The sequence below is a fragment of the Chanodichthys erythropterus genome, chromosome 9, assembly GCF_024489055.1.
Source record: "Chanodichthys erythropterus isolate Z2021 chromosome 9, ASM2448905v1, whole genome shotgun sequence".
Lineage (NCBI taxonomy): Eukaryota > Metazoa > Chordata > Actinopteri > Cypriniformes > Xenocyprididae > Chanodichthys > Chanodichthys erythropterus.
The window spans coordinates 13,550,288-13,577,822 of NC_090229.1; the positions used below are offsets into that span (position 1 = coordinate 13,550,288).

General features: G+C 38.5%; 1 protein-coding gene across 1 annotated transcript in view; it reads left to right on the forward strand.

Moving 5' to 3' along the window:
* The window catches only part of LOC137026312 (zinc finger protein GLIS1), a 98,221-nt gene that overhangs the window by 38,679 nt on the left and 32,007 nt on the right, over window positions 1-27,535 (forward strand). Inside the window, exons 3-5 of the mRNA XM_067393603.1 lie at window positions 1,710-1,899; window positions 4,704-5,919; window positions 25,906-26,067. Coding sequence (XP_067249704.1) covers window positions 1,710-1,899; window positions 4,704-5,919; window positions 25,906-26,067 — 1,568 coding nt within the window. The remainder of the gene's footprint in view (window positions 1-1,709; window positions 1,900-4,703; window positions 5,920-25,905; window positions 26,068-27,535) is intronic.

The following is a 27,535-nucleotide window of genomic DNA, read 5'->3' on the forward strand; positions in this document are numbered from 1 at the left end:
ATCCAATCTAACATTCTGTCCAAGTTTCCAAATGTGGAGAAGCTTCTCTTATGCAGCCTTGCCATGACTAATTCTGTTAATGTAACAAAGCATCACATCTTTAAAGCTCTCCCATAGTTCTGTCCATATAGAGCAAGGCTTTTAGTGTGAACTTGGATCTGACTTGATGTAACTTGGCAGCACATTTTTGGAGTTGGACAATAATACATTAAAAGAAGCATATGGAGTGTGAAGTATTCTGATGCTGAGCCATTTGCCTCATCTTCTGCAGGTTGGATGTGCAATTTCTGTGTTGCACAAGAGTCTCGATTGGGGAGAATCATCTAAACTTTAATCATCATCTTCAGCAAAGGCATTTCATCTGCTATTCATGACTGTTGTTATGCATTTAATCAACAATGCCTCAAAAGTTCACCTGCTTTTTCAAAAAAAAAAAAAGTGTCTTCAGTTCAGTTGTGGTTGCTTAAATAGCTATTTTGGGGGGTTAAAGGGTCTCAGCTAAAGGGCTAACAGCAAAATTGTTTTCACAAGCTGCCTCTTGTGGCTAGAATTGCATCCCAGATATGATATTGAGCAATTTTGAAAATCTGTAAAACAGATTTGTGTTGAAAATTCCTGTGGCTTCTGGCTATATTCTCTCTGCACCTCACATCAGCAATATAGTTTACCTCTACTTGACTTTGTGGCATTTGAAGGTTTCTTGTGAAACCGATTATCAGTGTCACGTACAGGAATCGACTCTAAATTATGTTTAAAATATAGAATTTCTATTTAAAATGAGGGAACAGCATAGTAGCTTACAAAGGGATGCAAGAATAGGAGGACGTAATTAAAAGAACGTTAGTTTTTGTGTGAAACAAACTATCTCAATGTCATTGACAGACCTCTCAATCCTCTCCAGATGAAGCAAGAAAGCCCATGGCTTTAGCTCAGCGAGCATTGATGTTATACACAAACACAGTTTGACATTCCAACTGTGGGATTTTTAAGCCAAGAAAAAATGATCCAAGATTTAATAAACAACCATTATTATTCTTTGAATGGATGTGAAAAGTGTGTTTCTTCTGTTTATTGAGTTGAGTGGATCCAGCATGTGCTTTACTGGACCTGCGTGTCTTGTGACCTTCTGCGCCATCGTTTCTCTTTCTCTCATTCCTTCTCGCCTCTCAACACTCATTTCTTTGTTTGCCTCACTTTTTTTTCCTTTGCTTTAAAGCAATTACTTGTCACCTTCTCATTTTGTGTACTTGGAAACAATATCTTACCGAACCTCTTTTGTCTTTGGTTTGGCTTTATCCTCGTGTTTAGATGCTGGTTTTGATCAGACTCCAATGGGTGATGCATTATTAATATCATCATTGTGAGCAAATGTAATTTCTGAAATTGAGTTAATAAAAAACTTGAAAGATGCGGTCACACACTGGAGTCAAAAAGAGTGTCGGCTTTCCTTCTGTGAATTTTCCAAACACTATGAAACCGTATTTTATTTTGATTACATTTGCTATACACTCAGTTTTTCCTTGTGCAATGACACTCGCTGTATCTCACTTACCATATAAATAAATGAACATTACATTAATTTGAGTTGAAAATATTGGCCAATCAGAATCAAGTATTCCAGAAAGCCATGCAATGGATTTAAAAATTTGATAGATGGTTTAAAGAACTGTAATTGTTAATATACCTATTGTATTTCCCACCTGTTTCAGTGAATGGAGGATGTATCTCATTCTGTTCAGAGAAGGAGAGTGCTCCTGAATTGACAGCAGAAGAAGGAACCTTGCTGCGCTGTGGGCAGAACCTGCCAGTTCAGTCTGGAGCCCAGTACCACCACAGCAATCACTGTGAGCAGCCCGCACAGAACCTTCACCTGCAGGAAAGCCCCCACCGAGACGCCAGGTGAGACATCCCAGCACATTTGAGCACTTGGATTGGTCAACAAGAACAGTCGCTACAGTAAAACTTACTTTAATGACAAAACTTTTTAAATAATCCACTACAGATCTGATTTCCATTACACTGGCTGTTTATTTGTTTAAACAGTGAAAGATCATAGTCATTTTTTGTATAACCTAATTAATATTCATGAGTGAAGCATTGACAATTTTGTGACATCACATCCAGTGAATGTGAATGCACCACCTCCCACCTACACTACCATTTAAATGTTAAATTGATCAAAAGTGACAGTAAATAAAAAGATTTATATTTCAAATAAATTCTGTTCTTTTGAGCTTCCCATTCATCAAAAACATCCAGAAAAAATTCACAGTTTCCACATAAAATATTAAGCAGCACAAACGTTTTCAACATTTATCGTTTTTCTTGAGCACAATCAGAATATTAGAATGATTTCTGAAGGATTATGTGACACTGAAATTCAGCTTTGCCATTACAGGAATAAATTACATTTTAAAATATATTAAAATATAAAACGGTTATTTCATTCTTTTAAAAGCATTAAAGGGTTAGTTCACCCAAAAATGAAAAATATGTCATTAATTACTCACCCTCATGTCGTTCCACACCCGTAAGACCTTTGTTCATCTTCGGAACACAAATTAAGATATTTTTGATGACATCCGATGGCTCAGTGAGCCCTCTGTTGCCAGCAAGATAATTAACACTTTCAGATGCCCAGAAATGTAATAAAAACATACAGTATTTAGTACAGCTCATGTGAGTAGAGTAGTTCAACCTTAATATTATAAAGCAACAAGAATACTTTTTGTGCATGAAAAAACAAAAACAAAATAATGACTTTTCAACAGTAATGGGCGATTTCAAAACAGTGCTACAAAGCTTTACAAATCTTTTGTTTCAAATCAGTGGTTCGGAGCACCAAAGTCATGTGATTTCAGTAAACAAGGCTTTGTTATGTCATAAGTGTTTCGAAATTTCAGTGGTTCTCCACTGGGGGGCGTGACTTTGGCAGTCTGATACGCGATCCGAACCTCTGATACGAAACAAAAGATTCGCAAAGCTTCGAAGCAGTGTTTTGAAATCGGCCATCACTAGATATTGTTGAAAAGTCATTATTTAGTTTTTTTTGGCGCACAAAAAGTATTCTCGTCGCTTCATAACATTAAGGTTGAACCACTGTAGTCACATGGACTGTTTTAAATCTGTCTTTAGTAGCTTTCTGGGCATTAAAAGTGTTAATTATCTTGCTGGTAATGGAGGCCTCACTGAGCCATCGGATTTTAATATATCTTAAAAATATCTTAATTTGTGTTCTGAAGATGAACATAGGTCTTACGGGTGTGGAACGACATGAGGGTAAGTAATTAATGACAATAATTTTCATTTTTGGGTGAACTAACCCTTTAAAATAGTCTTACCAACCCTGAACTTTTGAGTGGTAGTGTATTAGCACTTTTTTTGTTTTAAATAAACTAAGCCAATACGCTGATCTAAAAAAAAAAAAAAAGTATTTGCTTTCAACTTTTAAAGATAGTCTCTGCAATTTTACAGTGACATTATTTGTTATCGGCAAATCAAAAAATGTAGGTTGTTTTATTAAAGCTTAATGCAGTGTGGAACAAGTCAAACAAGCCCGTCAAACACTACAGTACCGATGACGCTTCTTGGCTGCGTTTGTTTTTTAAACGGCTAGGAAAAGAGACTGCCGTCGGTTTCTGTTGGCTTCTGTGTAGCCGCAGTACAGTTGAAACCCATCTTTTCAGTGAGGGATGCTTTCCAAAGTGCTTTCACTCAAACACGGCGTCCAACTCTCCCAATATTGTCGCTGAATGTCACTGCTCCAGCCAAACAGGAAGTGGTGAGCCTGAATGGACCGACTCATGACAAACTTGAGGCTTCAGTTCAGCCAGTGCACTAGCATTAGCGGTTTCCCGAACCAAGTGAAAAGGGGACTTAGACAAAATCCTTCATAGGCTGCTAGGACAGAGGGCCCTTCTCACATCATTCCAGAGCTTTGCACACAAATCCATAATGAGCAAACTGACAGGAATTATTATGTGGAAGATCACAGCGACGCACTGGGAAATTTGACCCCCATTCAAGGGGGGCAAAGATTCCCACTATAATGGGGAGTATTGTAAACACAGAGCATTTAGAGGCCCACTATTATGCCTCCAAAACCAGGTGACTTCTGTTTAGCCCACATGTAGGCTTCAGTTAACCCCTATTGTGTCATCAAAGCCTGTCATACGCTGAGCATGACAGCCTGCCTGTATTCATCTCTGTCTTTTCTTATTTTTAAATACCCATTCATAACTATAGTTCAGGCCAAATTTCCTGCTTCATTTATTCATGGAATTGCTCGGGAGCATTTGTGGTGGATCTAACCGGTGTTTAAAGTACACCGCAGTGGAAACCCATCAAATGGCTGTTTCCTGTGACAGAGGGGAACATAAAAAGTAGCTTCTGATCAGCACAAACCAAACATTATAACCTAATAAGAATCTGTGAGAGTTTGCAAAATGAATCTCCAATCGCACCGCCTCTGGTCAAACATTGTCAGTGTTAACAGAGATGTTTGAGAGTGCAGGCTTGCCAGGACCGGAGCACAGAGCTTGTCTGTTTCCGTGGTGTCTGACAGTGCAGAGTTGGCAGCACTTTGAGAAACCCTGGCCTTTATCTTTCAACAGGCCGGGCCGCTAATAGTGTGCATATTCTTCCTGCTCCGTTCTGCCTAAATGCTCCTCATATTCCTCTGGGTGTGTTTCATTCTCCCGCAGGTCTGCTGGCTTTCAGACGGATCTCAGCTCGTCGTCTCTGTCCGGTGGCAACAATGGGTGTCATGCTTTGCCATCGTACCCCATCAAACAGGAGGGCTACAAACTGGGATCGGCCCTGAGCAACTTTTCAGGAGGGATGGGAGCAGGTCGCAGGGAATTGGACCGTCCGAACAGCAGTGGTGGCGGCGATGACAGTAACTTAGCAACTGTTCTGTCGTTGTCAGCAATGGCGGTGACTGTGTATCCATTTAATAATGAAGATGGCTCCTCCCCACTGGCTTTGTCCCCGAGCTCGCGTCACTCAGCAAGGCCGAACGCGAGCGGACTGAAGAGACGCTGCCTCTTGGTGGCCTCCCAGTCAGCCTCAGAGGGAATCGATATTGCCGCCAACATCTGCTCCTCCCAGATGTCCTGTGTTAACGGCCTGCGCACCAATTCGTCGTCGCCTACCGCCACCACGTTCTCCCACAAGCCTCTCCCCGCACCCAGCCCTCAGCTGCCGTCACCTTCCACCTCGTCCTGCCTCCTACCCCTGTCCTCCTCGTCCTCATCCTCCTCAGTGTCGTCAGTGGAGCATTGTGAGGACGTAGCCTCCATGCAGCCGGGGCCCGGCGTGGTTAACGGCAACGGGCTTGGACTCCTCATACAGCCCGGTGCTCTGCTGGACAGCTGTACGGCGACGCTGAAACAGGAACCGGTGGATGATTTCTCTCCAAGTGAGGAGGAGCTCTTTCAGCATCACTATCACCATCTGACGAGCCGTGGAAGCCACTGCATTGGGCATTCCCACCATCACCACCACCACCACCACCAAACAGGCCCCCCACGGCCACCCATGCCCCCTCCCTACCACCTGCACCAGTACATGGGCTCCGGCCCAGGAGCTCTACTGCATCTTCAGAGCCAGCAACAGTCTCCACCCTCAGGCCTGCTGGCACAGCCCAAACCCACAGGCCTGGTCGAACAGCAGGTGAGCGACAGGGAGGACGTATTTAGCGATAAGCAGGTATGCCGCTGGATTGACTGCAGCGCGGCGTACGAGCAGCAGGAGGAACTGGTTAGGCATATCGAGAAGGTCCACATCGACCAGCGAAAGGGCGAGGACTTCACCTGCTTTTGGGCCGGATGTGTCCGTCGCTACAAACCATTCAACGCCCGATACAAGTTGCTCATCCACATGAGAGTTCACTCTGGAGAGAAACCTAACAAATGCATGGTGAGTGTCAACAGTTTTTAACTGGCTGTAAAAAAACAATTTTCAGCAGTTCCCCATAATGAAATTCATAGAGGTGATTATAACTGGCAGCTAAAATGGCCTTGAAAAGGCATAAGCAGTATTTTGGACTGAATTGTTTTAGTTGGAATCCTCGTTGACTTTAATTTGAGTGGAAAATTCGTGAAACCAAATGCCGGTATAATTATTTTTAATTAAGAAGGTCAGTTTTAAAATCAGTTTTTAAGTATGTATTATCAACAGAGGACAAATAATTCTTTCATTAAGCTTTATTAAATCAAATCTCTTTCTAAAGGCCCCACAAAAGTGTTTTCACAAATCCATTTTTATGTCAGTTTTATGCGAGAAATAGATTTGGAAGTTCTCTCCAAGCTTCATTTTTTTGTAACAGCTTTCAATGGACCACCTATGCCTATTTTCCTCAGCATTTTTTTTTTCACAACCATATCACATGGCATGAGAAGTTATGATTTCAACTGAAAGCGCAGCTAACTTTTCCACTGACGGGTTTGGGTATTTAATTGGACCTGTAGTCTAGCTGTATAAATAGTGTTGTGGTGAAACCCAAGACATCCAGGTAAAACTCTCAAATTCCACAAGTCAACACACTAATCAATGTCAAAGTGCTTTTTCTAACATTCTCAGCTCAAGTGGAAAAATGGCTCCAGCTCCACCAATGCACAAGTCCAAATACACAATTAGTCCACAATTTGTGTAGCGTGAAACTCTGTTTGTTTTCTTATGATCTCTCTCTTTCTCTCTCTGTGTTTTCTTTTTTTTTTATGATTGAGATCTTAAAAAAAAACCCTACACATCTGTTTAACATAACCAAATAATGCGTGCACTTGATCCCTTTAAATAGGAGGTTTAAACATTTAGCCATCCCACAAGTATTAAGCGAATTGGCTCTTTATCCAAACTAAACACTTGGAAAAATGTAGTAGTCTGTAAGAACGGAGCCGCAGAGGAGATGACCAGCGAAATTCCCCTCTATTGCTCAATCGGAGAATCTTGGATTTCTTGTCAGATATATTCTGTTTCATATACAAGACTCTGTCCAAAATGGCTTTTATTTTACAGATACTTTAAAGTCGGCCTCTAAATCCCAGGATACCTTTTTGTATCCAAATTTTCTGTTTAGCCGTGTCAATAGGAGACAGCTGTACACTAATATGTGGAGTATGTTACAAGGGCAACATTTATATTAGCTAGCATTAAGTAGTTCCGTTGAGGTTATTAATGACAAGTTTTGTTTATTCTCCAGAGGATGTTGGTTTACTCTGAGCTCACAGCAGCTGGACTGACAGATGTAATTAGATCATGTAAATTCCTCCTAAAACGTGTGACTACATTTTCGGCATTGCTGCGCACTCTGCGGCATAAACTTGGTAGTTCTGGAAATCATTTTTGTGACTTGTTGAATTTGCTGTTGTATATGCATTATTGTTTTGTTGTTCATAATCTTATCTCACTTTTTCTGACTTGCTCATACTTGTACAATAGTGCTGTAGGGGTTCTGTTCTTACTCTCAAAACTCTGCCCGGAGTATGTGGCAAGACCAGCCTCGGTGTCACAGCCTGTCAGCACAAACAAACACTCGTTTTATTTAGATCGATACTAAGCAGATGCTAAGATAGGAACAAACAGAGTCAACTCTGTCAAAGTTTAGTCTCTATTTTAAGGAAGTCCAGTGCCCTGTGCGAGAATCGCATTAACGTTTCCTGTGCTGATAGGAAAAAAGAAAAATTTAAGTAAAACGTCAACGTTTATTGAGTGATTCCCAACCCACAGTACATATAACCTGGGACCTATGGTGGTAATTAAGGAGATTTCAGGTACTTGGAAAGATTTTGATTTTGTTTTGTTAAACCTGTGTTGGGAGTAATGCATTACTAAGTAATTAATTACTTTTCGCTTAGAGAAAGTAAAGTAAGGGATTACTTTTTCTATAATAATTTTTTTTACAGATACTTCTGATGTAATTGCATTAAATCCTGTATATATTATAGAACAATTCCATGTAAAACAATAGTGGATTTAACATCAAAATTTAGCGTCTAATGTTAAAATGTATGTTTTTAATGTAACCTTCTCCCTTTAAATGTTTTGGTCAGTTCAAGAATAATTTATGCAATTTTAAATTATTTATTTAAAAGAATTAAAATAGCAGTTTCATGTCTATCCTTTTCTATATTGTTCAATTGGCCGAGGTTGATATGGGACTCAGAAAGTAATTAGCAATAAGTAATACAATACTTTTAAGAGGGAGTAATTAGTACAGTGGTACAGTAATTACACGGTAATTACACTGTAATTACACGGTTGAAGTTGTAATTAGTAGCTAGTAATTATTTTTTTATTACTTACCCAACACTGCCTATAAAACAGAAATTACAACTGTCGGGCTGTCAAATATGAATTTCTGACCTATTTAAATTAATGTTTTAACATGTTAACATGTTATGCGTTTAAGTTTGTGAGGATGTAACCAAATTATTATACTAGGTGACTCTATTCTGCACAGTTTTGATTTATTTAATTAAATGATAAATTTAATGATATTTATACTAATGCTAAATTATATAATGTAATTTTGCCGTTTTATGAGAAGCTTTTAAATTACAGACTTACACAAAGTGGTTTTGAATGAAAACTCATCTTGATTCATTCAGTAACTTGTAAACATTGGAGAAATAAAAATGTATTTATTTATTTACACATTTTGCCTAGTTGACCCTGCTCAGATTCTGATACATTCTCCTTTTTTCCTCCGAATCGATGCCTTCCTGTGACCTCCGCAGGAAGCAGCTTTTGTCTGAAACATGTTGCATTTGTGGCCCTCGTGCAATATACAAAGACATTTTGGTATTCTAACTATTTGTGCAGAGGAAACCGATGAGACATTTTGATTTAGAAGCAAATGCTTCAGAAAACCCAGCTAATCCCTTTATTATCTTTCCAACTGCAGATTCCTCAGAGAGCGCACGAGGCACGATTTCCCTGCATCCAAACACAACACTCCCTCATTCCTCTCTCTCTCTCTCTCTCTCTCTCTCTCTCTCTCTCTCTCTCTCTCTCTCTCTCTCTCTCTCTCTCTCCCCTTCTCCTTTTCTCCCTTGCTTTGTCTTCTCTCCCAGCTGTGCTGCATTTGATTTGTATCATGCAGCGCCTTGGCAGGAAAAAGTCATTATCACAAACATAGGACGGGGTTCTGACTCTCTGCTTTGTCACCGTCCATACCTGGACGCGGTTTTATGCCCCGGCACGTAAAACCCAGCTACATCTGCAAGCACTGAGCACGGCAGACCTCTTAAAACCGCTCTGCGGAGTTTGAGAGGCTCATTTCGGTTCACCCTCTCCAATTAAAAAGCACCGCGGGCTGTTTTGTGGTAGTCGGACAGCAGAGGAGAAGGCATCTAAAAGGAAACAACATAATCTCACTGCAATATCCTGTTGTGTTTCATGCCTAATTCAAGTGTTGTTTTAGTTTATTGTTTTTTTGCCCTCCTTGTCTGCATTAATATTAAAAATTTATCCAGCGACTACTGCCCCGACACTGTCCCAGGGCTCTTATACGTCAGTGCTGTACTGGATTCAACTTTGTATTTCAGATCACCTATCCCAGGTCATGAAATTCATGTAAATGTTCATCAAAGCATATCTGTTGATAATACTCATGTTGCTTATCTAGTTGATCATATTTGATGCGCAGATCCATGCTACGTCGTTGGACATTGAGGATTGTTTCTTTATTGAATTCCCTCTTGAATGCATTGGATTAATCCTATTACGTTAATATCTTGGCTTTGGTTTAGCGTGCTTGCAGTCGACATGAGGTTTTCTTGCCATTTTCTGCAGTTTGTGCCTGCTGTGACAGTTTTAGTATATATGCTGTGCTCTGTTCTGTATTTTATGCGGTTAGTATTTGTTTACTACTGTACTAAACGGTCACTGAGTTCTCATAGTCATCATAACACTGTATTAATTCCTCTGACCTTTTAGATTTTACTACTTTGGCTTTTCCTGCGTCATCTATGCTGACATTCATTTAGACATACTGTATGTCTGATGCAAATATGTCAGTGTATTTTGGAACCGGATTGTTTGTTCAGTCATTTTTTCTTGCATTTTTTTTGTCATCTGTTTTTTTCAAGTGGTCTTCTCATGTCTTTTCATGTAGAGTTTAAAATATTAAATCAAAAAAAATTTTTTGTTTAATCAGGAGTTGGAAAACTTTTTGCCGTATTCAGAAAATATGTTTTTTTTTTTAAATTATATTTGTAATAATAATAATAAATTATTAATAATTATTTAAAAATATAATTCAGTTATTACTTTACTCTTATTGATAGTTTGCAAATTATTACTTGTGAGGTTGCCAACCCCTGTTTTAATGTTTTTCAGTTGTGAAATATTCAGGTAGGGTTGCAGGATTTTGTAATTAATTTTGTATTTGTGACTGTGTTTCTGAGCAATACACACCCATCTGCTTGCATTTCTCATCTCTGTCATTGTCACCATCACCAGACAGTTTGCTCACAAAAATGTTTTTTTTTTTTTTTTTTAAATGACATTTGGTAATGTTAACAGATATTAGGATTTACTTCCTAAACCACACCTTTTTGTTACCTCATCAAAGTAATTTCGGAGCCACCCTTTCGACGCATTCGTTTCAAAGTTTGACCATACAGGCCTTTGCTTGAAGGAAAATTGGCTCAAACAACCTGCTGGAAAAAAAAAAAAAAAACATAGATCATGGAATTTCCTTTTCCCCCTCTTTGCTAGTGTGAAACCGGCAAACGTATATATAAAGATTTATTAGACTGATTTTTGGATGGGTGCTCAAAATTCTCCAGCAGCAGACAGCCCAGACCTTTGCCAAAATGGCGTGTTTTGGAGTAAATGGAGTCTTTTGTGAGCAATCAACACAGATGCTGGAGATGAAACGGCTCGCGCCATTAGCTAATTAAAACGCACGGCCTGTGCATGAGCTGACTTTTTCCTCTGAATGCACGGCGAAACCCGAGCCGTCTGGATTCTGCCCCAGCAAAGGCAGCAAGTGGCGTTGATACTAATGTGGATGTACTAGAATGAGCTGCTGACATTTCTGTCCCGTCTATTTAACTTAGCAACTGCCAACTCTCTAAGCTCCATTATGCTAGCAGGTTGCGACAGTCACCTGCACTGAAGCAGCAGGACTCGAGGACTGTTTCCTATCTGTTTCCACTCCATTTGCCAAAGCTATGCATTCGAGGCGAATTGGTTTTAAACAGTGGTTCAGGGAGGATATGCTGTTTGGGGTATTTAATGGGAAGGTGAATTGAATGATTCCAGTACAATCATTGTTCATATGAGTTTTCAGAAATGTCATAAATTTCACTTGAATCCAAGTTTCCAGATGGTACGGCAGAAGAATGCACGTGGTCAGAATCGTTTTTGCAATTACGGCTCACAATTTGCAACCTTCACCTCGCTAATGTTTCATCACATGAAAGTTACGGTTGAATTATATCTTTAATTTCAAGATCAACAAATCCGGCTCTTTTTTTTTGCTTGCTGTCAGATCCAATCTGAGACTCGATTGTCTTTTTGTCATGCTAACAGCTAAGCAACAGAGACCATATGTGATACATATATTAGCATGATGAAACTGCTGGCATAAAATGTCTGAGATTTGTCAGGAGACTGATGTTTTGGCAATGGAATGAAAGGCCTGGGAATTGATGGATTGTGCTTGTTTTCCTTGTCAAATACGCCAGGCCAAGTTCTTGTCAAGCCGTAAAAGGTTTCCAGTCATTCTGTATAGTAATGCAATCCAGTCGCTACTCCTCTTCTCTCTCTTCCTGTCTTACATTCTGCCACTTAAGCATTCTTAATAGCTACTTAACTCATAATCGTTGTCAAGTATCTGGTAGATCTTTTTTCCTGCTAAATTAACTTTTTTAAGCTGGCATTAAGGGATGCATTCACCTCATGGCTGTAGGGCTTTAAATGTGCATAAGCAGGTATCAAAGACTGAAATATCCATACATGTTTTGTGCTAATTACATTTGTCTGGAATGCTATATATTGAGTAAGTAATTTCCCGACATTTAATTATATACCTGAAATGTGAGACAGAGACTGATGGCCAGCATTGTGTCATATCTGTCCCGAATCCAAGTGCTTAATCAGTTTAACCCTGCAAGTGGGGCGTATCGTCTACTAATACACTGAGGGGACCAAATACAGCTAATGGCCAAAATTTCCTCAGGCTTTTTGACCCTGCTAGACACAGTCCCTATGCTACACACATGTATGGCTTTCTACACAGGTGAATAGGCTTAATTTAGTCCCATCATCCTAACTATGGAGTAAAAGACTTGTCTTTTTTTAGTCATCTTATAATGGACTTTCCAGTAGAGTTGTGAATGGTAATTTGAAACGATCTCTATTAAGTTAATATTTGGAGGTACTCCTTGTCAGAATTACTCCCGGGAATATCTCCATAAAATGGTGGATTGCTGACTGAACTTTAATTTACTATTCCCTGATTCTAGCTTTGTAAGATATGAGAACATTTATTGCCCTTTTTTGGTTTATTTACTGCACAAAGTTGTGGAAACACTCAAGTTTTTTTATTGCTATTGTCCTATTTTCCCTATAGTACTTTTAACTTATATTAGCGCCATATTGCTTTTATTATTCGATTTCAGTATTTTTATTAGCCCCATATAACCTCTGTCTGTATTTTCTGTAATTGTTTATTAGCATTGCAGCACAAACGTGCGTAAAATCAGTTGATTTAACATGATCCAGCCAGGTGACATTAAAAAAATCTGGTGGACAGTGTGCCAAGAAAATATCGAGCTGTTGTAAAGTGAAGTGTTGCTAGTTAAAGACAGATATTTGGCACTCAGTAGTAATGTTCCTGCACATTTGAGCTTATTTTATCTATTAACTTGTTCCCCGCCAGCATTTTTTTTTTTTTTATCATTTTCACAAAACGTTCATGGCCCCTAGAATATTTTGTTGGATGAGTATCTGAACTTGCAATATATCAAAAGAAAGATATCAAAAACAAACATTTTTTTAAACAAGCGTTCTTTTTTATCAACATTTGAAGGTGGGTAAGTTTTATTAAAAAAGCAATCAAAACAGCTGACAAAATATTGTTTTTATTAAAGACTACATCCGGATCAGATGCAGAATGATGATCAAAACATAAATGGAATAGATCGCATCCATCAACACCCCCCAAAGCCTGCACAGTCCTATACCTCTTCCTGGGTTCAACATTTCATTATGCTGTTTAATGTTTGATGTTTGTTTATTTTACATGCGCATAAGCAATGCTTCTATCGCTTGTTTCGGCTTCTTCTTCACCTGTGTTTTGATACAAAGATCTTGTACTCTTCCAGAACCGTATAACTGTGACAACATGGATTGCTGGAAAATTCCATCAGTGGCGGGGAAAGAGTTAAAGAGCTGCTAGTCATATTTTTTTATGCTCCTTAGTCGTACATTTTTCTTTAACGTTGATATGCATTGACTGTTTCACATTTTACAAGCTGAGCTCAATCGACTGCATTTGTGGCATAATGTTTTTTACAACAAGTAATAATTTCAATGTATCCTTCATTTTATTTTACATTTTCTTTCTCTAGAGAGAGGCACTTAATTTAAGTAAATGGGTCCAATTTTCAGATGATTTAAAAGAACAAATGTGACCCTGGACCACAAAACCAGCCATAAGGGTCCATTTTTTGAAATTGAGATTTATGCATCATCTGAAAGCTGAATAAATAAGCTTTCCATTCATGTATGGATATTTGTTAGGATAGGACAGTATTTGGCCGCAATATAAAATCTGGAATCTGAGGATGCAAAAAAAGTCAAAATATGTAAAAAATCACCTTTTAAAGTTGTCCAAATGAAGTCCTTAGCAATGCATATCCACTCACAAAAATACATTTTATATATATTTACAGTAGGAAATTTACAAAATATCTTCATGGTATGATCTTTACTTAATATTCTAATGATTTTTGGCATAAAAGAAAAATTGATCATTTTGACCCATAAAATGTATTGCTGGCTATTGCTACAAATATATCCATGCGACTTATGACTGGTTTTGTGGTTCAGGGTCACAAATGTGAAGCTTATAATTTAACATTATTTCTTTTAGTGCATTTTTTGAGCTGTAAAATGGTTCTCATGATTTTTACAGTTGTTGTAGGCATAATGTTAACATGGTGAAAAAGTTGAAAATTGTCTTTTTGTTGTATTTTTCCACACTAAAAATAATGTTAACAGCTAGTATTTTAACATTTTTGAAAAGGAGAAACTAATCCAAATTAATTTTGTGTTAATGAAAATTAAGTCACAGTGCTGCCGATTGAGCTTAACTTTATTAAACCTAGAATATACCTAGAATATTCCTTTAATAAAAAAAGCAATTTTTCTCTAACGTTTTGGTAATACATAGGTTTTATTAATTTTTCATGAAATGTAAGTGCTAAAAATGTTTTATAGTGCTTTTATTACATTACTTACACATTTGAAATGTGGTAATAAATTTGAATAATGGTGATTTAATGTCTCAGTGTGGGCCCTTTATGGCCTAAATGTACACAGGGCCAGTCATAAATGTGTTTAATTTAGAGTACCTTCCTCATTGTCACTATAGAGAGCATGTTGACATGGAGCTGATGCCAGGTGCCATCTGCCAAACACTCCTTAGAATAAATAACAGTAGTCAGGGCGCTATTTACATCACACCCAGCCTTTCCGCAAACATTCGCCATAAACCCCATCATGTAAACAGAGTATGGACGGTTTTGAGTTTTGAGACTGAATATCCCAGTGTTCTTAGAATGGGCTGGTTGAGATACAGATGGGCCATGGGACTTAGCAGAACCGAGAGACATGTTAGGATCCCAAGTATCTCTCAAAACCAAACCAACCCAGTTAATAAACAGCCACATAACTGGAGGCTTTATGGTGCCCCTCTAGTCCGAAACCACGTCCCATCTGCGGTCTGAACAGAGCCCAAAACTAAGTGTGGGAGGCTTGTGACAGCTTCTCTCTTACAAACTTATGGGCTGTGACAGCGTTCTGTCTCATTTGTCATCTGCTGTCACTCACATAGATGTAACCAGAGCAACATCTTCACCAAAAGCCCTTTCCATAAAACCCCTCGCCACAGCGACAGTTATGGGTGTGGGTGTGCAGTAAGAATGTGGTGCGCTGGAAAGACGCTGTTTCGTTTCCACATTTCAAGTGGGGTGTTATATAGAGATCTGGCAGGACGTGGTGCGCTTTACTGCTGACTCACAGCTGGATTCAACAGTCCAATTAGAGCTCTTCCCATGAAACTATTCATACTCCGCCAGAAGAGCTGTCCATGCTTTCTCAAAGCGCTTGTCTGTTTATATTGTCAAGTTCCTATTCATTTCAACTTTTGGTATGGAGGTATGGCTCAGAAACCATTTCAACAATTGTTGATAATAACAGTAACTTCTACACTTCCTACAAACATGAACTTTAACCCTATTCTTTCAGCCAATATTACTTAAATTACACTTTGACTTGTTAACATAGTTCTTCATCATAGCAAAGTGCATTCCCCAAATGTTTCTACTTCAATAACTCTTTATCTTTTTCACATTTTCCCAAGATCATTTATTTTCACCTTTTAATAATGTTAATACTTTTTCCTGCATGTGCCCAGGAAAGCGTGGAAGAATGTTTCCACTTCAGAGGTAATTGTCATATAAAATTTAAAACAAGAAATAATCACATTGTGAAGTATTTTGTTTGCTCTGAGGCAAAATAATTAAATTTCACATCTACTCTGTCGTTCAAAAGTTTGTTCAGTATAATTTTTTTTGAAAGAAACTAAGCAAGGATTCTGCTCTTTTGAACTTTCTATTCAATAAAGAATCCGGAAATAATATCATGGTTTCATTTCATCGTTTTAAGCAGCACAACTGTTTTCAACATTGATAACAGTTGAAATATTTCTGGAGCACCAAATCAGCTTCTTAGAATGATTTCTGAAGGATCATGTGACACTGAAGACTGCAGTAATGATGTTGAAAACACACCTTTGCCATCACAGGAATAAATGACATTTTAAAATATATTAAAAAAGAAAACAGCTATTATAAATTGTAATAGTATTTCACAATCTTACTGTTTGAACTGTGTTTTTGATTAAATGAGGCTTTGGTGAGCACAAAAATCTTACAGACCCCAAACTTTTGATCAGCAGTGTACAATTTGCCAGACGGTATTATCCAGAGCAACTTGCATAGCATTTTTAAAATCAGTTCATGCACTCTTTGGGAATCAATCTCATTACCTTGGTGTCGCTGTTCCAACAGAAATGTTTCCATATTAAAGCTCCTGCTCCATTTGTGCTTGTGAGTTTTCATCTAGATAACATGCGCTCTGTTATTGTGTGCGGGTCATTGATGTGGATTCCCAAAGATCAGTAGCACCGACATACAACTCTTGTTTTGTTCATTTCGGTGTCAAACCGCCATAGACTTTTTTCCAAACAATGATTTCATTCCTTCACTAAAGGTTTCATGGTGCATTCTGATAAATTCTACATGACCTCAAAGCCCATGGCTCATCAATTCACCTCTTAAATTTGATTGAAAATGACAGGTTTGTGAAGCTATAAAAGATTCAGTTTCTTAACGGACTTGAGTGTGACCATAAAGAAACGCTTCAAATCTCTGTATAATATCCAGCCATTGTTTCCACAGTAGTGAAAAATTAAGAAAATAGCACGTTCTATGGCTCCTTGAAGGCTCAATATTATCCTCTTCAAAGCTCAAATACAACCAGAACAAGTGACACGGATGAGCCAAATTCATATTTCAGCATAGAAAAGCCAAGACTTAGATTAGGTCATGCACAATTTAATGCAAAGATGGAAAATGGATATTAGCATTGAAAAAACACTGCTTTGTAATACCGTCAGCGTCTCGCTTGCAAATACCAAGAGGGGAACGAGAGCCAGACCTGGACTCATATTACTGCTAAGGTAAACAAGTACGTGATGAGAAATTTCAAGTTAAATACTCCATAAATATGAAAACGTTTACTGTGGAATATCACAGGACACTGAGACCTTGTTATTTGGGTCTTTTTCTCTCTCTCTCTCTCTCTCTCTCTCTCTCAATTGAGTTATTGATTTTCTGTGAGGTATTTGAATAAAATTTGGATACAAGTTCTTAATTTCTTTTTTACTTTTTTCACAAATTTAGAATAGTTTTTCTTTCTGTTGCTCTGTTAAATTTCCATTTAATAATGACTTGGTCTTTATAAGTATTACATATTATTTATTTTCAGTGCAAAACATTGTGCCTCATATTCCACTGTGATTCCACATGATTTAATGTGCAGTCATACTGTATGACGTATCATTATTAATAATGTGTTCTGAAATATGACCTGATAAACTGCCCTTGCACTGCACTTTTGAACAGAAAAAAACAAAACAAGAAAATACTGAAGGGGAAACGCAACATTCAGGCTCCCAAAAGACAACAATGCAAGCTCTCTCTATTGTAGTTAAATTTCATCACATTTATGGAGGGCGTAAATGTTCTGCTTCTCAATCCAACTGTGCTAGATGTCACTTGACCTTTCTACATAGTCAACCAAACCTTAACAAATTTAACATGCCATCTTGACCTATTGTCCATTTGAATAGTTTTGTTTTGTTCATGAATCTGACAGAGCCTTTGACGCAGAGAAGTTTGACTTGGCAGGCGCAAGGCACTCTGGGATGTGTATTTGTTGTCATGTCGGAGATATAGAGAAGCTTAGAGAGTGGGCATGAGACACAGCCAGCTGTGTCAACTCTGAACATTATGCCAACAGGGTGGAGGGCGGAAAGAAAAGGCGAGAGAAAGACCGTCGGTAAGGAGAGTTTATAGTTGACATGTTCCTCACAATGTCATATAACGAGAGATGTTGTGAAATGTGGCCTTTTTTGGTATTTAGCCTTGAGTTTGGACGACGTTTGAACTTTAAGAAGTGTGGTATGACCCTGACAGCCAGCTTTTTCAAATAAAGAGCTCATATGTGAGAATTATGAGTTTGTGTGATGTCACTTAGAAAGTTCAGCAAGTGTAATCCCCATAAATCGAATGTAAAAGTGGAAACTCACACTCTAGTATATTAAAAGCTACATGTATTACTAGTTAAAGAGGAAGTTTCAAAGCGACTGAAGTCAAAGTATCTGTCATGTTACCCCATGTGTTGTGCCAGCGCCGCTGGGAACCGAACGCTAGCAGGTGTCAATGAGTAGATGGAGACTGACGGTTAATGGACGCTGAGATCCTTCTGTGTGTCAAATGCTGGATTTGCCCCTTCACAGGCATGAACACACTGCACATATCATGTTGAGGAGTTTCATTGCATCTCACTGGTTCATGTTGCACGAAACGGGGAGATAATTGATGGCTCGGTTGTACTGTAAAGGCACCGGGGCGAGTGTAATACTCTCTAATTAGCTATTAGAGATATTTAGAATGGAGGGAGTGAGAGGCCGGTTACTGGAGTGACAGATTGTGCCTAGTGTCCATCAGCGCTTTGAGAGCTTTCACAGTGCGGCCAGAGAAACCGAGAATGCTTTTTGGTTTCTTTGGTGTTTGGTTTAACAAAGAAAACACAGATTAAATAAATTTGACACTAATTTAATGGTGCCAGGTCTTTAGGCCTGTAAAATTTAGGGTAAAATGAGGGAAGGTGGTCCACTTAAGAACAGTGTGCATTTACTACTAGTGATGTCTTTAGTATGAGCAGGATGCATCATCCAATATGTTATGAAGCAAAACAAATTTTGATGGCACAAATTAAAAATCAGTAATGGGGGTAAATGACCCTCTTTCTGTGACAGCAACTATTTTTGCTGAATATGTATTATATAAAAGTGTGTCTGCATCTGTTTGCATAAAAAATATATTTTTGCTAATGACTAAATTAAAATTATTCTGTGTAAAATATTCTGACAGTTTAGTTAAATTTACATCAAATAACATAATCCAGTAGATACGTCACTGTTCAAAAGTTTGGGGTCAGTATGATTTTTTTATGTTTTTGAAATTAGATTCTTATGCTTATCCAAGCTGCATTTATTTGATCAAATACAGTAAAACAGTAATATTGTAAAGTATTATTACTACTTTTTTCTATTTTAATATATTTAGAATATGATTTATTCCCGTGATGGCAAAGCTGCATTTTCAGCAACTTTTAATCCAGTCTTCAGTGTCACATGATTCTTCAGAAATCATTCTAATATGTTACCTTTCTTATCATCATCACATTATACCTTTTTCACAAGGTGTAATATAAGTGTCCCCAGAATGTGTCTGTGAAGTTTCCGTTCAAAATACCACACAGATAATTTATTATAGCTTGTCAAATTTGCTCCTATTTGGGTGTGAGCAAAAACACGCAGTTTTTGTGTGTGTCCCTTTAAATGCAAATGAGCTGCTGTACCCGGCCCCCTTTCCAGAATAGGGTGGAGGTTTAACAGCTTGCGCTTCGGTTGCTCAACAACAACAAAGCTGGAGAATCTCACACAGCCAAAATCTCAGAAATTGTCAATAACGGTGTCAAATCGAAGTCGGAGACTGATGAAGAGACTCAAGAGGAAGTTACAACTTTTAGAATGCAACTGGACATTTCTGAATAGTTAGTTGATAAATGTATGTAGTTGCTGTGGAGTTGATTCAACTCATTGACTAGCATGTGCCGTCATGTTAATCTTTTGTGCAAATCCAGTGTTGAATTGACCCTCGTTTGTGAAGCAGTCCGGTGTAAAACGACAGCATGGCAACAACACTCAATTACAACAGCTCTTCCTCTTCTCTAAAGCAGCCCAACATGGCCTCACCCCATTTGTTACATGTTCTCGGGGGTGGGGTTTATGTAAATTTTGGGGTTTGTGATGTCACCAATCCAGGGAGAAGCTTGTTGTTGTCCCTACCAGCCGGTTGTTGAAGTCCTTAAAAAGTGATTTCTGTAAAAGAAAATATCTCCCTTTGCATTGGATTTTGAGCGCCGAAACTTTGCAGATGTTTATGCTCAAAAAGCAACATTACACACTAACTAAAGTTAAAAAAGTGAAATCATAATTAAGGACCCCTTCAAGATTCTTTGATGAACAGAAAGTTCAAATTTATAGTATTTATTTGATATAAAAATCTTTTGTAACATTGTAAATGTCTTTGCATTTATTTTTTCAAGTTATTGTCCTTGCTGAATAAAAGACTTTATTTCAAGAAGAAAAAAAAATCATAGTGATACCGAAGTTTTTGGTGAACAACTTTTTTTAGTGATCCCAAACTTTTGCATGGTAGTGAACTTCTGAATTACACTTTATAATTCTGTCAGTAATGTTCAATCCTGTATTCTTAAATGAAGGGATGTCATGGCAACAGACTATGAATTCAGACTGATTGATTTGAGAAGGGTATAGCTGCAGCTCTCCAGCTCTCTGGAGATCTCCAAATGGGGTGGGAGCTCAAAAACAGGGCGGGGCTTCCTCCCATTGACAGACAGACACATCATGACACGTATGCATTATTTCCCCAAACTAGTTCAGCATAAACTCTGCCCCCCAGCCGATTCCAAAGATTTCAGTGGTCATATCAATCACACTGCTGATTTCCTACACAAATGCTAACCCCTAACCACACCCTAACCTTAACCAATGAAATGGCCTGCAGGGTGGGATTTGCACAGTAATGTGACAGTTCAGGGGTTAAGCAGTTAAGAAGATAATGTGATATGAGATCGATGAGCCGTGGAAGCCGGGGCTTCGGCTGTCCGTAACTCCCTGGACGTTGCCGGACAGTAGGACCTTTTTAATTGCACCCAACGCCACTGTCCTCATACCTTGAGAGTCTCAAGCCCCGGGACGCCCCCCTTCTCTTTGGCGTTTAATTTACTAACCTTTATTTAGAAATGTAAGTCAACAACATTTGGCAGAAGTGAAAGTCTTTGCATGTGGAGACTCCGCCCCTTTTGGGGAATGAATCAATTTTGACTGTAGGTTATGATGTTTGAAATCATCTGATTCATGGAATCATTGAATAGTAACTATGAATTATTAAAAAAATGATCTGCCTCAATTCTGAGGGTGGCATCTTACCTCAACTTTTTAAGGATTTTAATTTGAGATAAGATGTAGTGACATCTATTGTGACAAGGAAAAGTAAAGGTAGGAGAGATGTCTTACCTTGTGTTTGGGATTCAGGTTATTCAATCCAGAAGATCCAGTATTCCAATCTCATATTATATAGCCAGCATCTTCACATTGTTTCAATAGAATCTGGCATTTTAAAAGAAAAAAATCCATTCAATACAATGCCAACCACTATTTTAAAATCAGAATGTATTGGTATGTAGCCTGAAACATGGCTATGCATTTTAGAAGAGTGCTTACAGGTGTATTAAATTATTTTTACTACACTAATCTGTTTTCAGGATGTATCAATGAGCAAGGCACCCAGTCATAAATAAAAATTAATGCAGCAGGTGAGGGACGCCAGAGAAAGTTCATGCTGGAGTTACAGGTTAAAGGCTTTTAGGAAGGAAGAGAATGTGTAGAAGCAACACTTGACCTGGAAGAGGACCTTCACTCATTTTTCCCTCTGTAAATCTGAATCTATTCCTAGGTCAAAAGAAGATAACAGCTAGTTTTGGTAGACACTATGTCTTCTGGCTGGTAACACTTTGACAGTGCGCCCCAGAACGATTCTGGGTTAAGTGCTCCCATAAAGACCCATATGTTTCCTACATGTTCTCGTTCAGGATTCCCACACGTAGCATAAGTTGCTAATGTCTGACTTCCATAGCGGCGAGGTCAGAATCCATAATACACCTTCAATTCAATTTCCTTCAAAAATGTTGCTCAGAGTGGGGTGGGGGGGTGTAATGACTATGCGAGAGGCCCAATTTAGTCATCATAGGTTGCTTCCTGTGAAGGTCCCATCTACAATCTACATGGGTTTCAATCTGGTTTAACCAGTGTTGCATGAGAACAAAAAAGGCTGTTCGGAGCAATTTTGCTAGTCATTTACATGACTACTTCCTCCACCGGTTTATCAGCCAAGCCTTCGATCCCATCTGGACAACATTTGTCAGCTGAGGATTTGTGTATGCATCACATTAGGTATGAATCAAATGTTTTGAAATTTGAAAGTAATGGACGAAGAAACAAAGAAAAATCAAAGATTACTGAGAATAATCGAATGTGAATTCACTTCAGCGCCGTTCCAAAAGAGAGTGAGAGAAAGAGAAATTAACCAGATCTTTGATTCATATTAGGCCTCCTATTAGCAACAGATGAAGTTGGCTGCTAAAACGAGTGGCGTTTGGATGTGGAAATGATATGTGTAAACTATGTAATGTGAATGTTTTAGCTAAGCTGTGTTTAATTTTGTACCCTGATGAAGTGCATGAGAAACCTGTCTCCCCTTAGCTGTCTCATTGAATCATATGGATATAATTTCATCCATTTACGTTTTTCTGCTCTTTGCTGTGGTTGCCAGGGGGCATTTGGAAACAGGCAGATTAAAGGCACATGTTCGCTTTCGCCTGTAGTTTTTAGCCACTTCGTCTGAGCTCCGCTGTTCTCCGTGCCGAAAGACGTGTCGGCGGTTTCTCTTTTACAGGTCACAGTTACTCCAGGCGCTCAGCGGTAAACCTCGTAACACCTCTCGTTCTCCAACAGGAACCAGAATCGATTTCGCACAAGTGCTGATCACAGAACATCACCATAACCCGCAGACAGACCCTGTACTGCATATCTGAGAGCTCTGAGGCAATTTCAGTGTCACAATGAATTACAGAAAATGTGTCAGGCTGTTAGAAAAGAAGTCATGGTGCTCATTAAAATTTGCCTTTTAGCCCACTAATTACGAGTAATAATGTATTTAATGCTTGTTAGTTGCTAAAGGTTTTAATGTCTGAATAAACGCACGCCTGAGGGAAGGTGAGATTGGTAGTTACAGTATAATGGGGAAATATGTTTTATGTTTCAGAGCACCTCTGAATGTTAACGGGAACAGCAGTGGACCTTTGACTCCATGGGAAAGAATGCGGCCTTAATGTAATTCCCATAATAAGCACATTTTCTTTTCCTCTCGATTCAGGTCACTCCATCAGAGCTCCATCGTGTGACGTCATTAAGCGACACGACACTGCCTTATTTTTGCACAAAAAACGTGCCATAATGGCTGGCTTGTGTTCTGCAGGTATTTAAGGGTATTAATGAACTGTTTTTTCTTCCGAGTGCTTGTGTACACTACGGGCTTTTAGTTGCCCGATGCCTCGTTGGACGTTTTCTGCCGCAATCACGTTTCATTTCCCATATAGTCATCAGGTTGGGGTTGAACGACCTCCGCCAGCCTCTGCGGCCCGCAATCATCCGTGATTGGCTCTGCGCCCCTGACACAAATGTCAGCCCGAACTGTCACTCTGTGTGTGTACAGCAGATCCTGAGGCCCACTTCGGAAAGATGGCGTCAGATGACTTACCACAATCCACTTTCGACGGTTATCACTCTGTTTACCCACACACAGGCCTTCAGAGAGGAAAGCTAAACACGTTTATGCCAATTAATGTGATTAGCCTGCTAAACTGTTTTTGCAAATAAAATCAAAGAGTAGTTGAGACTTAGGAGCTGTCATGTTTGGTTTATAGCGGTTTATAAATGCAACGTATATTTAGTGCTTTTGGAGTCTGCCTTTTCTCTCTGATTTTTATGATAAACGTCTGTTTGTATCTCAGAAACTTCACATTCCTCGGTTTGCATTTGGGGATGTTTTGATAGATGTTGACGTCAGTTGTAAAACTGGTTGCATTAGAATTATTTGGAAAATAATGTTCTGCACTTGGCAAATACAGGTGCATTTTTGTGCTATTATATAAAAGAGAATGTTATGTTCTTATAAAGTTGAAAAATAAAATGCCAGAGACATAAAAAAAAAAAGTGGAGAGACAATGAGAGACATTAAGAGAGAAAAACAAATTCCTCCCAGTCAAATGGATTAAACTCTGGCAGATTGCTGTGTTTGCATGGCATCCCAGAATGCTTTGCTGTGTTTGTAAGGTATCCCAGCATGCTCCGTGCCTCGCTCCATTGGCAGCCGATCCTCACGATAATGGCGGGCTTTACACGATTAGCAGGCTTCTCTCTACGGACCTATAAATTCAATTTAGCCTGAAATTTGTATTACGTTAAAGAAAGCAGTGAAAGAATGATTATTTCCCCTATACATAAATATACACATTTTGGGACATACATAATCGCAGTGTTTGTTTTGAAAACTCAAGTTTTCGAGACATATTTTAGGAGCCTGCACGGGGCATATATCTCTGGTGTGATATGTATGGCTTGCTTGGTTTTCGGCGACTTTAAGTCTTGTGTTGTGGGTATATTCAGATGTTTTCATGCTGTTGAGTAATGCAGGCACAAATTGATATTGTGGGGTCTGAATGTTTAAAAGCCCCAAGCGATTGTGTCTCAACCACTGTGCCGTTCCATTGTGTGTGCTGATTATTTGAATGTGTAAAAGTTTGTGGCCAGTTGCAGTTTGTATTGATATTCCTCAGATATTCTGGTTAGAGTTTGTTCTAAACCCCAAACCCTAAATATTAAACCTCTGCAATTAATTCTGCTTGAACTAAAAGAACTGAACTGAAGACTAAAGAAATGGCTGCTGAAAATCGGTGAGCATTTTCAAAAACATTTCAAAATCTTATCGACCTCAACATTTTCAATGATAGTGAATGTTTTTTCTTTTTTTTGAAAGTTTCCAACACAATCATTTACACCACATCCTAAATTATTTCTTAGCTAACATTTATGTTTGTCTTAGATACAACAAATTAATTTCCATACTTTCTGCATAATTAGACAGAATTAAAACTGCTTAATAAAGTACAGTATACTAACCTTTGAAAAAACCTTTTAGGGCAAAAAAGTCATAATTGATAAAATTGATAGAAATCATTTTCACACAATAAATATATATATTTTTTTATTATTTTAAGATTGAAAGTCTGAACCTGGCCTCACCGTAAAATGTCTCTGATGCAGCAGTTTGTTTATGAAGAGCAAGTTTACCTTGGATGCACTAGTTTTTTATTATTTCCAGTGTATGTAAATGTATTTTTTTTGCTTGTTTCCACATTCTTTTAATGTGCCATGTAAGAATTCTGCGCTCACACATACACACACTGTATAATCCAGGTCACTCTATATATCCTGACCGTGGCAGTCTAAGGTTTCGCCCCGTATTAAATGGCCTGGACTCAATAGCAAGCCTTTTGCGAGTGATTGAAGGAGGCCAGAGCCCGAATGATGTTCTGAGGGCCCATTAGAAGAATGGAAGGCTCTTTCCTTCAGTGAAACTGGAGCTGCGATAGAAGCGGGGGCCTCAGTTAGAGGTCAGTGGACAATAGAGAGCAAAGCTGCCATGTCAGGTTTCACTCTCTCTGACACCTCCATAAGCCGCCACTCTGTCCCATCCGAGGCTCCTTATTGGTGGGCTGTTGACGTTTTGGGGTGGAGCTTAGAGATTGTATAGGATGTATGAGACAGCATGTACTATCAGTGTGTCCAATGCCTCATTACACAGATGCCTTACAGACAGATTGCAGAGGACCATCCTGTGATGACTTTAGAAGCAGGTGTAATTGGAAGGGGCGTGGCTTAGTTGTCAGCTGTGTGTGATCCGTAGTTTTGAGGAATTCTAATTGGCCAGACTATGAAAATGAGCCTAACAAATCTGAATTGCTTATTCTGATTCAAATGTTTATCTGAATGCATTCTTCACACTCATGCACATATTAAAGACAAGGCCTTATAAACCATCGTCCGCTGAGAAAGATGGCATTTCTGAAAAGCACATGAAGTTTACTGTTGTTGTTGTCTCTCTCTCTCAGTTTGAAGGGTGTAACAAAGCCTTCTCGCGGCTGGAGAATCTGAAGATTCACCTGCGGAGTCACACAGGAGAGAAGCCGTACCTGTGTCAGCACCCAGGCTGTCAGAAAGCATTCAGCAACTCCAGCGACCGGGCAAAGCATCAGCGCACACACCTGGACACTGTGAGTACACCCGACCCTACGCTGTATGAAGCTGAAACCAGAAAGACAAAACACAAAAAAACAAACATTGCTCTTTACTGACACCATTCTGAATATAGAAATTAGTAGTGTTGGGCAAATACAAACTAGTGATGCTACTGACTTTATTTAAATAAATTAAGTAGTTACAAGAAGTGCGACAGTAGTTTTTAGTGAATTGGTTCATCTTAAAAGGTCCTCACCCTGTAGCTTTGAAAGGTCCAGTTAATTTTAAACACTCCTCCCTCTTGTATGTAGTGTTGGAAGTCTGATTTATTCTAATGAATCAGTTTGGCATAAATGATTCTCTCTCTATAGCACTGAAGAGTTGACTCGTATTAAATCGGTTCATCCTAAAAAGTCCTCACTTTTCATATGCAGTGTTGGAAAGTTATTCTAAGTTTATTCTAGTTATTAGATTAATTCTAAATGGTTCTTTTTCATATATAGCATTGGAAACTCTGATTCATTCTAGTAAATCGGTTCGTTCTAAACAGTCCTCACTTTCATAGCTGGAAAGTTACATTTATTCTAGTGATTCGGTTCATCCTAAATAGTTCTCTCATGTATAGCATTGGACACTCTGATTCATTCTAGTGAATTGGTTCATTTGGACAAATTCATGTTAATGAACATCATAAAACAATTTGAGTCCGTGCATAGCATCTTTTTTTTTTAGCTACATATTTCGTTAAATGCTGCTGTTCTTCACATTTTTTTTTTTTTTTATTATAGTTTTTGTTGCTGTTTAAAACCCTTCATTGTTTTTTGCCAGAGAAATACAGCATATTTGGACATTTATAAACAGTACACTCTTAAAAATGCTGGGTTAAAAACAACCCAAGTTGGGCTGAAAATGGACAAACACAGCGATTGGGTTATTTTAACCCAACTGTTGGGTTAAATGTTTGCCCAACCTGCTGGGTAGTTTTATTTAACCCAACTATTTTTTGAAAACTATATGGCTGACTTAAAATGAATCTAAAATTAAATTAAAATGTTCATTTATTAAACATATTAATAAATGTTAATTTTCAAGATATTTTGGGTTCATTTTAAGTAAGCAATACTGTAATTTTTAAACAATAGTTGAGTTAAATAAAACTACCCAGCAGGTTGGGCAAACATTTAACCCAACTGCTGGGTTAAAACAACCCAATCGCTGGGTTTGTCCATTTTCAACCCAACTTGGGTTGTTTTTAACCCAGCATTTTTTAGAGTGTATTTAAAAAGATATTGCTCTCTTATGTAGATGATGTGATAATCTCAATGTGTTTAGCTGCTTTTGTTCGTAGCTTGTAGTATTGCTATTTTTCAAAAGATTTTATTCTAATTCATTTAGCTTCTCCTAAACTAAATAAAAGGGCGATCCGTGGGTGAAGGACCTTTAAGTTCAGAGCAAAAGTCCCAACAACTTAAGTTCCCAACCAAATGGACCTTACAAACATAC